Source organism: Mustela erminea, chromosome 9, assembly GCF_009829155.1.
Source record: "Mustela erminea isolate mMusErm1 chromosome 9, mMusErm1.Pri, whole genome shotgun sequence".
Taxonomy (NCBI): Eukaryota; Metazoa; Chordata; class Mammalia; order Carnivora; family Mustelidae; genus Mustela; species Mustela erminea.
Window position 1 is genome coordinate 108975562 of NC_045622.1, and position 11888 is coordinate 108987449.

Below are 11888 nucleotides of genomic sequence, written 5' to 3' on the forward strand. Positions count from 1 at the left end.
GGGCAGCCGGAGGGCTTCACCCCAGAAACACAGGGGCTGTGGTGGCCCCCCTCCCTGCCCTACAGGCACGCTTCCCAGACGTACCACTGGAGAGGGGCCGTGTGGCACCGGCACCTGCTGGGCAGGACGCAGGAAGCTGTGAGAGCCCTTGCACCAGCTGGCACCCCTCTGCTCGGGTGAGCACTCCTTCCTGTGGCAACGGGACAGGAGCTCTTGGACCTCTTCCCCAGACCCGCACGACTTTGGGAAGCGGGAGGGGACAGGCCTTACTGCATCGCACCCCCTTCCAAGTCCGGAGAGGGCCAGAGCCTCCTGGCTTCTGTCTCCTGGCTCAGCAAGGGTTGGTGCACAGGTTTCTCCCTCCCCGAGCGGGAGCAGGGCTTAAAGGAGGAGGCGAGAGGGGAGGTGGGCAAGGTGAGAGGTCAGAAGCCGTGGGCCTCCAGGTGCAGGGTGACCGCCGCCGCAGGAGGCTGCATCTTCTTCTTGAGCCGGTTGAAGTCCTTGGCTGAACGCCACAGCCAAGTCTGCAGCTCCTTTAGCAGCCAGAAGTCGTCCATCTTCTGGAGGAAGTCGCTGTGGGCAGGGCCAGGGGCCCAGGTGGGCTCAGTGCCCGGCAGAGGCTGGGGCAGCGGGTAGCCCAGGGCCGCCATGACGCCCGCGATGCTGCCCAGCAGGCCCTGGAGGCTGGTGCAGAAGTGGGCCAGGCTGCGGCGCAGCTCGGCCGTGGCGGCCTGGCGGTTGAGGCCTCGCAGGTAGCACAGCAGGTGGCTGTAGGCCTCATAGTTCTGGGTCAGCCGCAGTTTGTCGTTGAGGCTCCGCCACACGTCCAGGTTGACAGTGGCCCTGGGCAGGGTCTCTGCCCCCAGGCGAGGCGGGTTGAAGTCAGGCTCGTTGAAAGGGGGGCCCAGGTAGTTCAGCTGTGAAAAGGAGAGGGCGATGGGAAAGGAGGAGGGCCGAGCAGCCAGCGGCCATCAGGAGATACCTGCCCCCAGAGCCGCTGTGTCCTGGGTCCCCAGACACCCGTCTGCACACCAGGCCCCTCTCTGCTCCAGGGCCTCCCCAAGCTTCTCCGGGGGTATCATTTGCGTGGAGGTGACAGCTGAGGCAGTGGGGGTGATGAACTCTCCCACGAAGAGGTGTAGAAAGAGAAAACCTTGCAGGAGCTACTCAGGGAGGGTGTGCTGATGGGCTGTGTGTGCAAAGCCTTGGGAGCGGCCCCCCGCGGGGCAGGGCAGAGAGGAAGAGGAGCCAGGAGGACACAGGAGGCCAGGCCGCAGAGGCGGAAGGTGGACCAGAAGAGTGTAGAGCCAAGAAGAGTTCAGAAGGCAGCAGAGCTCGACAGCGTGGCTGCAAAAGAGAGAGCAAGGAGAATGAGCCCTAGAAAATTCTGTTGGGTTCGGCCAGAAGGAGGTGCCTGACGACCTTGGAGAGAGCCGCTTCAGTGGCCTGGAGGCCAGATTGCAGGGGGTTAAGGAGTGAGTGGGTGGAGAGGAAGCGGAGGCAGAGGGTGTAGACCACTCCTTCGAGAAATTTGGCAGGGAAAGCCAGGAGAGAAGAAGGGTCGGGAGCTAGAGGGGGTAGCAGAGTCAAGCAAAGGTTTTTGGCCAGGGGGAGGGAGGAGCGGGTGGGAAGGCAGAGGGGCCCGTGGCAATCAGAGCTCCATTTGCCTCCCGACATGCCTGGTCCCACCAGCAGAAGGGCCAAGGATAGACGGTACTCATGAAGCCCTAAGTCCCCCAAGACAGGGCTCCCAGGAGCAGGGCTGCAGAAGGAAGAAACTGAGGCAGTCTCAAGAGTTCGGCCGCAGGAAGGGTATAGGAGGCAGGCTGGGGACGAGGACACAGCTTTGCCAACCCTCAAGGGAGAGGCCTGGGGCCCAGGGAAAGGGCTGAGGGGGACGCTGCAGCCAGAGAGAAAGGGAGCAGAGAGGGGCGAGGCCTGGGAGAGGCAAGGAGGGCCCAGGGGGAGGTTCACACGCTGACAAGCACAGAGACAGACGAATTTCCTCGGTGTATCCTGGGGCCGGAGCCAGCTCCCCCACCACCCTCCTCCCCTTTCCTTCCCTGGCTCCAGAGTAGGGTCTGGGATGTGGAAGAGGAACACGGGAAGAGGGGGCTGGTTCCCCCTGGTCCTCGGCAACTCTGACCCTCTTCCCTTCTCTCCTGGGCTCTCGGAACACCTCTGGACTGCCCCCAAATCCTTATGGCACAGCTTCCATCCACACCCCGAACCTCCTGCCACTACTGGCCTGGCTTCCCCTCGGCCCCCTTCCCCCAAGTCCCCCCTAGGAGGCCCAGCTAGGATGGGAGAGGCAGACAGAAGGGAGGCCCATGGGTCCAGAGCAGCAGGGCCCCAGGTCTGGGGCAGAGGCGAGCTGGAACACAGGCATGGGAGGTGGGGCCCCTCCATCCCCACCCAGCCCCGCCCGTGCAAGAGACACCACAACACGGTGTAAACAGAAGAGACTTCCCCGGCCCCCAGGGGGAGGCGGGCGGCTGGGCGGGCAGCCAGTGGGGCAATGGGCCAAGGCGGGTGCGAGGCCTGCCCACATGCCTAGTCCTGGGGCCAGGGATGGGGAAGAGGGGGGCACCTAAGAGGGAAGGGCAGGAGGTGGGCCAGACATGGGGACCGTTGGGAACCAGAGGGCCCCCTGGTCGTTGCTGCTCACTGGGACCCCTCCGCCGCTCTGTGTCTCTTCCACCGACTCCCACGCCCTGCCGTCACCCCGGTACTCACGTAGGTCCCAGCCAAGCTGCGGAGTTGGTGCTCCAGGTAGCGGGTGAGGTCATAGGTTTTCTGGATGGAGGGACCAGGCCCCGGGTCCCCTGTGCGGTTGAGGGCTGGCACTGCGGGGAGGTGCCAGAGCACAGTGCACAGGCAGGCTAGCAGCCCCCACGAGTCCCCTGTGGACGGGAGGGGCATGAGGCGTGAGCGCAGGCCCGGGCCCAGCGGAAGATACGGCTGGCAGGCCCTCAGGTGTGTGTCCCCACCTTGGGCTTGGAGGGGGGTGGGGAGGGTGGGCCGCCAGATGGGAGGCAGGGGGCATGGAGTAGGGGAGCCTTCCTGGCCAGGGTGTGTGTGCACAGGGGCATGTGTGTGAACGAGGACCAGGACTTGGCCGCGGCGTGTGTATCTCTCAGCATACCGGCGTGTCAGCTAAGGGTCGCCGTATACGCCGACACATGTGTATGTGTACACGGAGGGACGGGGCCAGGCCTAGGGTCTGTGAACCAGTGTTCCTGGGTTCAGCCGCCTCCCCCAGCCTCCCCGTCCCGCTGGAGCTGAGGGGGTGGGGAACAGCACATGTGCCCACTGCCAGCCCGGAGCAGTCAGTCCTGGGAACGGCCCGAGAGAGGCTGAGACAAGTCCAAGCCGAGCCATAGGAGGCAAGGGGTAAGGTTGGATCACCAACGGCAGGCCGAAGGACACAGGGCTGCCTCCTGTAGCTGGGGGTACATTCTAGTGGATTCCTGGGTGTGGACTGACCCAGGGCCCAGGTCTGCCCCGTTCTTATCTAGGAGGTTGGATGGGGAAGAGTTTGACCTGAATGAGTCTGTTGTTTGTTTTTGAAGATTTATTTATTTATTCCAGAGAGAGAGAGAGAGAGAGAGGGAGAGATGTGAGCGCATGCTGGGTAGAGGCAGAGGGAGAGGGGAAGCAGACGCCCCCACTAAGCATGGAGCCTGACTGGGGGCTCCATCCCAGGACCCCAACATCGTGACCTGAGCCAAAATCAAGAGTTGGATGCTTAAGGGGCTGAGCCACCCAGGCGCCCCCTGGATGGGGTCCTTTGATCAGCCTGCGGAGAGGAGGGGGAGGGGGGGTTGGAAAGGGAGGAGGAGACGGAACAGGCTGTATTTGTTGGGTTTGGCTTGTCAGCCAACCGTGCTGAAGAGTCTGGACATCTTGAGATACCAGGGGTCTTGAGCCCAGGGGTCGGGTCTGTGAGGACAGGGGATACCCCTGGAGCCCAGGGGTCGGGTCTGTGAGGACAGACACAGGCAGCAGGAGGCACGATTTCCCAGCTTTTAGCTGAGGTCCACGGTGAAGAGAACGAGAGGACTGGGTAAAGGCGATTAGGGTTAGACTATAATTGGCATTGGGCTGGGTTAGGTTTAAGGACTGGGTTACTTTTAAAGTTTCAGGTTAGTTTACTGGGATCTGGCTGATTGAGTGTGGTTGAGGTTTGAGTCCGGCTGGGGGATGTGGTTAGGTTTGGACAGGCCCAGGATTCGCTGGGGCCAAGGTCTGTGAATGTGTTCATTCAGACGTCGGCTGGGGTTACACATGGCCTGTCACGAAGAGAGGGCCGGTGAGGGTTTGAAGCTTGGGTAGGTGTGAGATCATGAGTAGTTTCTTCTGCTTTCTATTTTCTGCAGAATTTCACGATGACATATGTTGTTGCTGTGACAGTCAGAAATGAGTTGGATATGCGTTTGACAGTTTGACTGTACTTAGAGTTAGGGGGAGTCTGGAGTGAGCCGTAATGCTGGGTCAGAGTTTTAGAGAGGGTTTAAGACTCAGACTGTAGAGAATGTCTCTGACAAGGGTGTAAGGGTCGGGTGGGGACTTCTGCAGTGGCCCTGCCCGTCAGTCTTCACTTTTCCAGGCGCTTGGCTGGCGACTTCACTGGCTGGCATGGGAGTGGGCAGGGTGGGGGAGAGCACTGCTCTGAGACCCTGCCCCTGGGAACGAGGGCCTCTTGGTTTGAGAGCAGGCGTGCGTGTGTGTGGACAGAGAGCAGGATCAGGCACGTGACTAGCCGCCTGTCCTTGTCCCCATCTGCAGCCCGTGGCGTCCCTCCTGGTGCTCCTTCCCTCATTCTGCCTTTCCAAGCTTAGCTCCATTCATCATGCCGCACATCCCAAGAGAATTCCAGGCCTTCCTCCTCTGCACAAAGCCTGGGGCTACCCTCAGCCTGGTTATCTAGCCAAGTGACCTCCAAGATTCTAGGGGTATAATATGGGTTTCGTTTCGGAAGTTGGATACCTGCCGAGGTGGGCAGTGGCCCTTCCAGCCTTGAGTTAGCGGCGATGCTGAGGGTCCCAGCTGAAACCCGGATTGGGAGCTGGGCTCACCTCTGTCCCCCACACTGCTTGGGGCAGCCCTTCTGGCCAGAGTTCTTATGCCACGGGGGGGGGGGGGAGGATCACAGGGTCAGGACCCCAACTCTGGGCCTTGTTTTCCCCTCCCCTTCTGGGCCCTGTGGGACATCCCTGGGGAGAACTGGCTCCCTGCACAGGGACAGCCGGGGGAGAAGCCTTTGGATAAACAAGAGCTAAGTCATCTGGGCAGAAAAACGGCTCATGAAATTAACCAGACGAGGCCGGTGTTTCCAGGAATATTTCAGTTCTGAGGTAACTGTGTCACTGCAGGCTGGGGGGTGGGGGCAGGGGAAGGAGCAGCAGGATCGGACTGACCGACCCATGGAGAGAGCCAGAAAGAAGGAAGGAGTCTCAGGTGCCTAGAGGGAGGAGAGGCTCGGAGAGGTGAAAGGGGACAGGGCTGTCCTGTCTAGTACAACGGCTTCTGCTCTGGGCCAGACGTCGCTGTATCTCAGGCAGCAAACGGAGAGCCATCTGGGGCACAGAACACCTGTGGTTTAGTTGTGAGCAGCGGGACCTGGCGCAGCTAGCCTGCATCGCCCGGAGGGAGAACTGGGTGGGCATCCCGGAGCCCTCCTCCGTCCTTCTCGCCAGGGTCCTGTTGTGCAGGTGGACCCGGCCACTGGGGGCTGGGTCCTGGGCCCCCTCCCCCGGTCCTGGCCCCTGGCCCAGCCCCCGTCCCAGCTCTGCCTCTGGCTGCTGCCCACTGATTGTTTACATCCCGTCTTCCCTTGTGTTTATAAATCCGGCAGAGCACGTGAGGGGCTAATGAGTGCAGCTCACGTTTCCTGCTGGAGCCCCCCACCCCCCATCCTGGCCCCCTCCCGGGCGGCCCCTAATTCCATCCAGATCCCTGGGCCCTGGGAACCTAGGCCCCCCTCATGAACACACACACACATACTCAGCCCACGCAAGCGCACGGCCACCCTGACACGGCTGCACAGGCAGGCAGAGCCCGGTACTCGGGTCTCTAGCCAGCTGCCCCTTGATCCCTGGCCTGTGTCCTCCAGGCTGACCTCATTCAGTGATGATGGGGGGCTCAGTGGGGCAGATGGGCCCCGGGCGGCCAGGGTGGGTAGGACAAATCAGCCCGGAGACTCTGCACCTAGGATGGCTGCTTAAGAGCTACGAGCCGAAAATGTAGGAGCTGGGGAGGCATCGCAGAGCTCCAGAGGTGCTGAAAAATGTGGGAGCCGGAAAGGCTCTGCCCTCAGGCCAGCCCTGGACCAGCTTCCGCAGTGACCTTGGAGGGATCTATTGAGGGGAATTGGGGGAAGGAGTGGTTTAAAGGGTGTCGTGTCCAGTGCAGTGTGAGATCCGGGCACTGAACTCTAGGACATGGCCCTCGGGGGCTCCTCCTGACCAGCCTCCTCAGGGAGAGGCCCCCAGAAGCACCCCATCTTGCCTTGTCCTCGAGGGGTGCTGCCTTTCCCTGGCTCTTCCTTGGTTCCCTCTGCCCCAGGTCACTGAGAAGTGCTTAGGGGGCGAGTCCACATAGGCCCAGAAGTCAGGGTCCCCGAGATTTGCCACCAACCCACCAGGTGACTGGGCTCTCGCGAGGGCTGCGCTGTGCACACTTAAGTCGCTCTGAACAGAGCCACGTGGGGCCCCATGTCTGCTGTCCCCTTCAGCAGCACCCTCCCTGCCCTTCTCTTCCAGCCTCAATGACAGAAGAAGAAACTGAGGCCCAGGGCAAGAAGCAGACAGGTGGGTAGAGCTGTCCGAGTGAGAGGGTTCTGGACGGTGCTGCAAGAGGTCCCCGGCTGTCCCCGGCTGTCCCCAGGGAGGGCAGGATCATGCGGGGGTGGCGGGGCCCCGGGGGGGGGGGGGCAGCGGGTGGGTACAGCCCGGCAGTCCTCTGAGAGCCAGACAGGGGGACCAAGAGAAGGAAACGGTCTCAGGAGTGTGGGGGAGTTTGAAAGGCTGTTGTTACTCAGAGGGGTGGGAGGGGCAGGGAGGGAGCAGGCGGGAGCCGCGGTGTGAATAGGCAGGTGGCATTGGATTGTGGAGAGGAATGTGAAGTGTCACTAGCCATGGCCGGTGTGGCCCAGCAGGGTGCACAAGTGTGAACGGGGCAGGAGTGCGGGGCTCTGTGGAGGGGACAGGGAGCCATTACACGGGTCTGGACGAGAGGCTGGGGATGCGAGGGCTGCTAGGCGACTCTTGCGGCAGGCGCCCGGTGCCAGTTCTCTCCCCGCCCCCCACCTGAGAGTGTGGCTCCAGGTCAGTGAGGGCAGCAGATGAAAACCGCGTGTGTGCGTGAGGGGGGGGCTATCTGGTCTGTCGCAGGAACGTGTCCCGGTGTCCCGAGGGAGGGGTAGCGGGTGCTCAGAGCCGGAAACGGGGTCTGTGGGGGTTGTGAAAGGCCGGAGGTGTCAGTCCCTCAGGCTCAAGGTCAGGGCCAGAGAGAGTGCCCGACAGAGGTGTGCGTCCAGCGCCCTCACCCACAGCCTCTGTCTCCAAGGCCGGGGACCTCCAGCCTCCCCACCCCTCCTGGCAGCTCCCTCCTACCTCAGCCGGGAGGGCCTGGCCGGGCGCTGGGGGAAACTGGGACGGGGTCCCGTGGGAGTTGGGGAGGGGGTCTGGGGGGGTGGGGGCTTCTGGAGCGCAGTGTGGAGTCGCTGGGAAGGAAGGTGGGGAGGGGAGAGATGAGGGGACTCTGGCGAGGCCCGAGGGACCTGGGGTCTCCCTCCAGGGGCTCGGCCGGAGAACTTGGCGGCGGCGGCCGCTCGCTGGCCCTCCCCCTCGGCGGTGACCTCTCGCTCCCGGCCCCCTCCCCGCGGCGGCGGCGGCGCCTTCCCCCTGTGTGGCCTCGGCGCCCCCGGCCCCGCCCCCGGCCCGCTCCCGCCCGGTCGCTCCCTTCCCGGCGGCGGGGGCGGGGGCGGGGTCCGGGGAAGCGGGGCTCGGGGCTCCGGCGGGCCGCTGCCCTTTCCCGCGCGTCAACTCCCCGCTCGGCCCGCCCGCCCCCCCGCGGGCCGCCGGGGCCGAGCGGCCGCTGCCGCCGCTGCCCGGCCGGTGACGGACTTTCTCCCGCCGGGTCCGGCCGAGCTGCGCCCGTCCCCCGCACTAATCACTCCCAGGCCACGGCGGGCGGGACCGGGGACTCGCTGCCGCTGCCGCCCGCCCCGCCGCCCGGCCCCTACCTGCCGCCGGCTCCCCGGCCGCGGGCAGCATGGTGGGCTCCGGCCGCGCGGCGCGCAGCGAGGAAGCCGCGGGTCCCGCAGCCCGGCCCGGCCCGGCCCAGCCAGGCTCGGCTCTGCCCTCCGCCCTCCCCTCCTCTCGCCCGCCCTCCTTCCCGCCCTCCCCTCCCGGCGGGCCGGGGAGGGAGCGCGGCGGGCCCGAGGTGTCGGCCTCCCCCTCGCCTCCCGCCGGCCCGGCCTCGGGCTCCCCGCCCTTCTCCCCTCTTCCTCCGCGGCCCCCTCCTCCCCGCGCGCCGCGTCCCCCTCCCGCAAGCCCGCTCCCCGCCTCGGACTCGCTCTCCCCGACTTTCGCGCGGGGCTCTTTCCGCCGGGATCCCCGGGACCCCGTCCCGCAGGGGCTCCAGGTTGCCGGCTTCCCCCGGCCGGCGGGTCGCGCGGGCTCCCCGCCGCGCTCCCGGCCACCTCCTGGCCCCGCCGAGCGGACTTGAGGAATGCCGCGTCCCCGCCCGGCCCCTCTCGAGGGCGCCCGGCCGTGCCTCCCCCGGCCCGAGCCCTGCTGGCGGGGGTGGCTCCCGGCTCCCCAGCCCGGCCCCGGCTCGGGGCTCCCGGGGGAGGCACGGGAACCGGATCTCGCGGCTCCCGGGCGGGGGCGGGGGCCGGGGCCTCGGACGCCGGGCTCCTACCTGCTCGGAGGTCCATGGGGCTGGGGGCCGGGCCGGCCGGGCGCGGCTCCTCTCCCGGAGGCTGGCGGAGTGGGAGGGCGAGCCGCGGCTCCGGCGAAGCTTTAATAATCCCATCCGCCAGGCCCACTCGCAGGTTTTTTTCGCTCGGTTTCGGATTTTTTTTTTTTTTCGGTGTGGGACATTCTGCAAACTTTTTTTTTTTTTTTTTTCTGACGTGTAAAGCTGTAACCACAAATTGTAGCGGCCCTCCCCGGGGTGGGGGGAGGAGGGGGGAGGAGGGAAGGGAGGGCTTCTGGGGCTCCTCTCCCTCCCACAACACCGAGGAGGGGTGAGGTGAGGCGAGGCTGCGGCGGTACCACCCTGGGCCTCCTGGGGGAGGGGGCGGGGAGGGCATCAGTCCGTCTGCAGACTCCCCGGGCTGGGGGAGTGAGTCGCCCGCTCCTTTTCTTCTCCGACGGCGTCGACCTGGGGTGCGGGGTCCCTGCGCTCACGCTACCTCCGACTCCTCATCTCTAACCTTCCCTCCCCTCCCCCTCCCCCTGAGTAAATGGAATGACACATTCTCCCAAATGCCAGCGAGCTGGCTTCGTAGCAAGTGATGGTGTTTTTCCTGCTGCCCTTTGTCTGGGCTGACCGCCCCCCTTGCCTATTGTCCCGCCGCCTGTCCCATTTCCAAAAGCCGGGGCTGAGGGAGGGGCTGGGGCTGGGGCAGGTGACTGACCGGCTCCCGAGGCCCCCTGGGGTGGGGGAGGCGGAGGGCACCGCGGGCCCACTGCCCAGCTCTAAGGAAAGTAGAGGGCACTTGGCTGAGGGTTTTCCCCTCAGGTTCACAGGGTTCTCATTCTTCCCCGTGGCCGGGAGAGAGCACATGGGTGGGGGAATTGTAGTTCATTAATCAGCACGAGGCACCAGACCAGTTTCAACACCAGAGGCTGCACGGGTGACTCAGCGGGAATGCTCCCATTCAAGGCGATGGACTGACCAAGAGTCCCCATTTGTGAAATGCTTCCCCCTAAAGACTTTTGGTCTTCTCGCGCCTTTGGGCTTTGGGGTTGTTGGGGTTTTTCAGTGGCGGGGTAGGGGTGGTTTGGCTGCAGAGTGCCCCCCCTTCTTCCTTGCCTCAGGCCTGGTTGGGGACTTGCTAGGCGGGATACCTGGGGGACCCATAAGCCCAGACCCTCCCTGAAGGGTCTCCTTCCTGCCCTCTTTCTCCCCCTCCAGAGAGCCACCAGGGGGAGTGCAGAGGAAACGGCTCACGTCTGCGACTTGCAGACCTCTCCTCTGGTGACTTCTTGGGGGACAGTCCTTTGGTCTCCAAGGCCTGAGTGCTCTAATCCAGACCACCAATTAAATCATTTGGTAATAAGTTGCTTCTGTTGCTTGTTTTTTTCAAAGTGGGTGAGGCCGTGGTGGGCCAGCCCTGGAAGGTGATTCCTCTCTCTGGAACAGCATCAGATCCTTCACTCCATGCTCCTGTCCCAGCGCCCCCAGAGAAAGGAGGGCGCCCCGCCAACCCTGCCACCGCCCCCCCCCCCCCAGGCTGCAGGTCAGAGCCCGCCGGTGGTTAGGACCAGTGCTGGGTTCCCAGGGCAGCTCTTCCCTTTTCTGCACTGTGCGGGACTGAGGTGGGGGGGTGGGGGGGTGGGGAAGAAGTTTGTTTTCAATTACCTCACTGGAGTGGGACAGACTTTGTTGTTGGTTTTTTTTTTTTTTCTTTCTTTCTTTCTTTCCTTTTTCTTTCTAAACAAGGAGAAAAATTGCTGGGAAAGGGGAGCTGGCCTGGGGTTGGGGGCAGGGGGGCTTTCTGGGGCATCAGTAGCAGCTCTGAAGAAACCTGCTGGGGGGGGGTTCCTTCTGAAAAGTGCTGGGTGGGGGGCCTCTTCCCCCTCATCCCTCCACCCCAGCCAGAACTCTGGGGTTTCAATGACATTCTTGGCGTGTGAGCCCTGCGATCTTTTGATGCCCATGCCAAGGTCAAGAAGGCAGATGCCCAGTGGGTGACTGGCACTGAGGCCAGCCTGTAAGGTCCTGGAGCAGCCTTCTCTTTCAGAGGGAGGGAGCCCGGAAGGCCCGGGGTGGGGGGTGCAGCCCATCCTTCTGCGCCGGTTTGCAGCCTGCTCCTTGTGGAGAGTGTGTGCACAGACAATGTGGTTTGGATTTGGCTGAGCCCCCTCAGCACCTTGTAAAGCACCTTGCTGAGTCAGGGAGAAAGCAGCCCCCACGCGGGAGAGGAGGAGGGGGCCGAGGGGGCCGGGAGGGAAAGGGGAGCTGAAGAAGGGAGGTGGGGGCTGAGACAGAGGAGGGGAAGAGAAGGGAAGGGTGGGGAAGAGGAGAGGCGAGGAGGCAAAGAAATGGGTGGGAGTGGGAAGGAGGGGAGGGGGCAGGAGCCCAAGGAGGAAGAGGGACAGCCTGTGCAGGGGAAGGGGAGAGGAGCTCACCGTGCTGTGCGGCCCCCTCCCCCGGCAAATGTTCACCTCACGAGTCCAGAAACTATTGGTTTGCAGGAACTGAGGTCCAGGGGCTCCTAAATGGGGACCCAGGCCAAGTGAGTGCAGGGACAGCAGGCTTTACACATGGACGCAGCCCTGCCCCCCCCCCAGCTTGATACAGTGACCCCACCCCCATGTTGGAGAAGTCTCCTTCTCCCTCTGCCTCTTGTCTAGACTCGCATCCCTGCCCTCTCCCCTCACCCAGGGGGTGGCCAAGCCCCCCCCCCCATCTTCCCCACTGCCAAAGAGAAAATCAGCTCCATCTCCCTCAGCCAGTGCCCCTCTGCCATGTCTGGGCAAAGGCTGCAGGCCAGGAGCTGCCAGTGGGTTGGGCTGGGGGCTGGAATAAAGACCGTGTCTTTCTGCTGCCAAATCCCAAATAGGTGGGCTGTTGGAACTCGGCTGGGGGCGGGGTGGGGGAGGCAGAGCAGGAATAGCCCTTCCCGTGTTTCTGGGGGTTAGGGGCACAGG

General features: G+C 64.0%; 1 protein-coding gene across 2 annotated transcripts; it reads right to left on the minus strand.

Annotated features, from left to right (window-relative positions):
- Window positions 1–255: 255 nt before the first annotated feature.
- On the minus strand, window positions 256–9288 carry CLCF1 (cardiotrophin like cytokine factor 1). 2 transcript variants are annotated; one of them, XM_032357610.1, is made up of 3 exons: window positions 8929–9288; window positions 2737–2903; window positions 256–917 (listed from the first exon to the last, which is right to left on the minus strand). In XM_032357610.1, the coding sequence occupies exons 1-3, from the start codon at window positions 8942–8944 to the stop codon at window positions 423–425; spliced, it is 678 nt and encodes a 225-aa protein (XP_032213501.1). In that variant the 5' UTR covers window positions 8945–9288; the 3' UTR covers window positions 256–422. The 2 variants fall into 2 exon arrangements, with proteins under 2 accessions (XP_032213501.1, XP_032213500.1); XM_032357609.1 differs by lacking the exon at window positions 8929–9288 and adding an exon at window positions 8249–8916.
- Between the last annotated feature and the right edge of the window lie 2600 nt (window positions 9289–11888).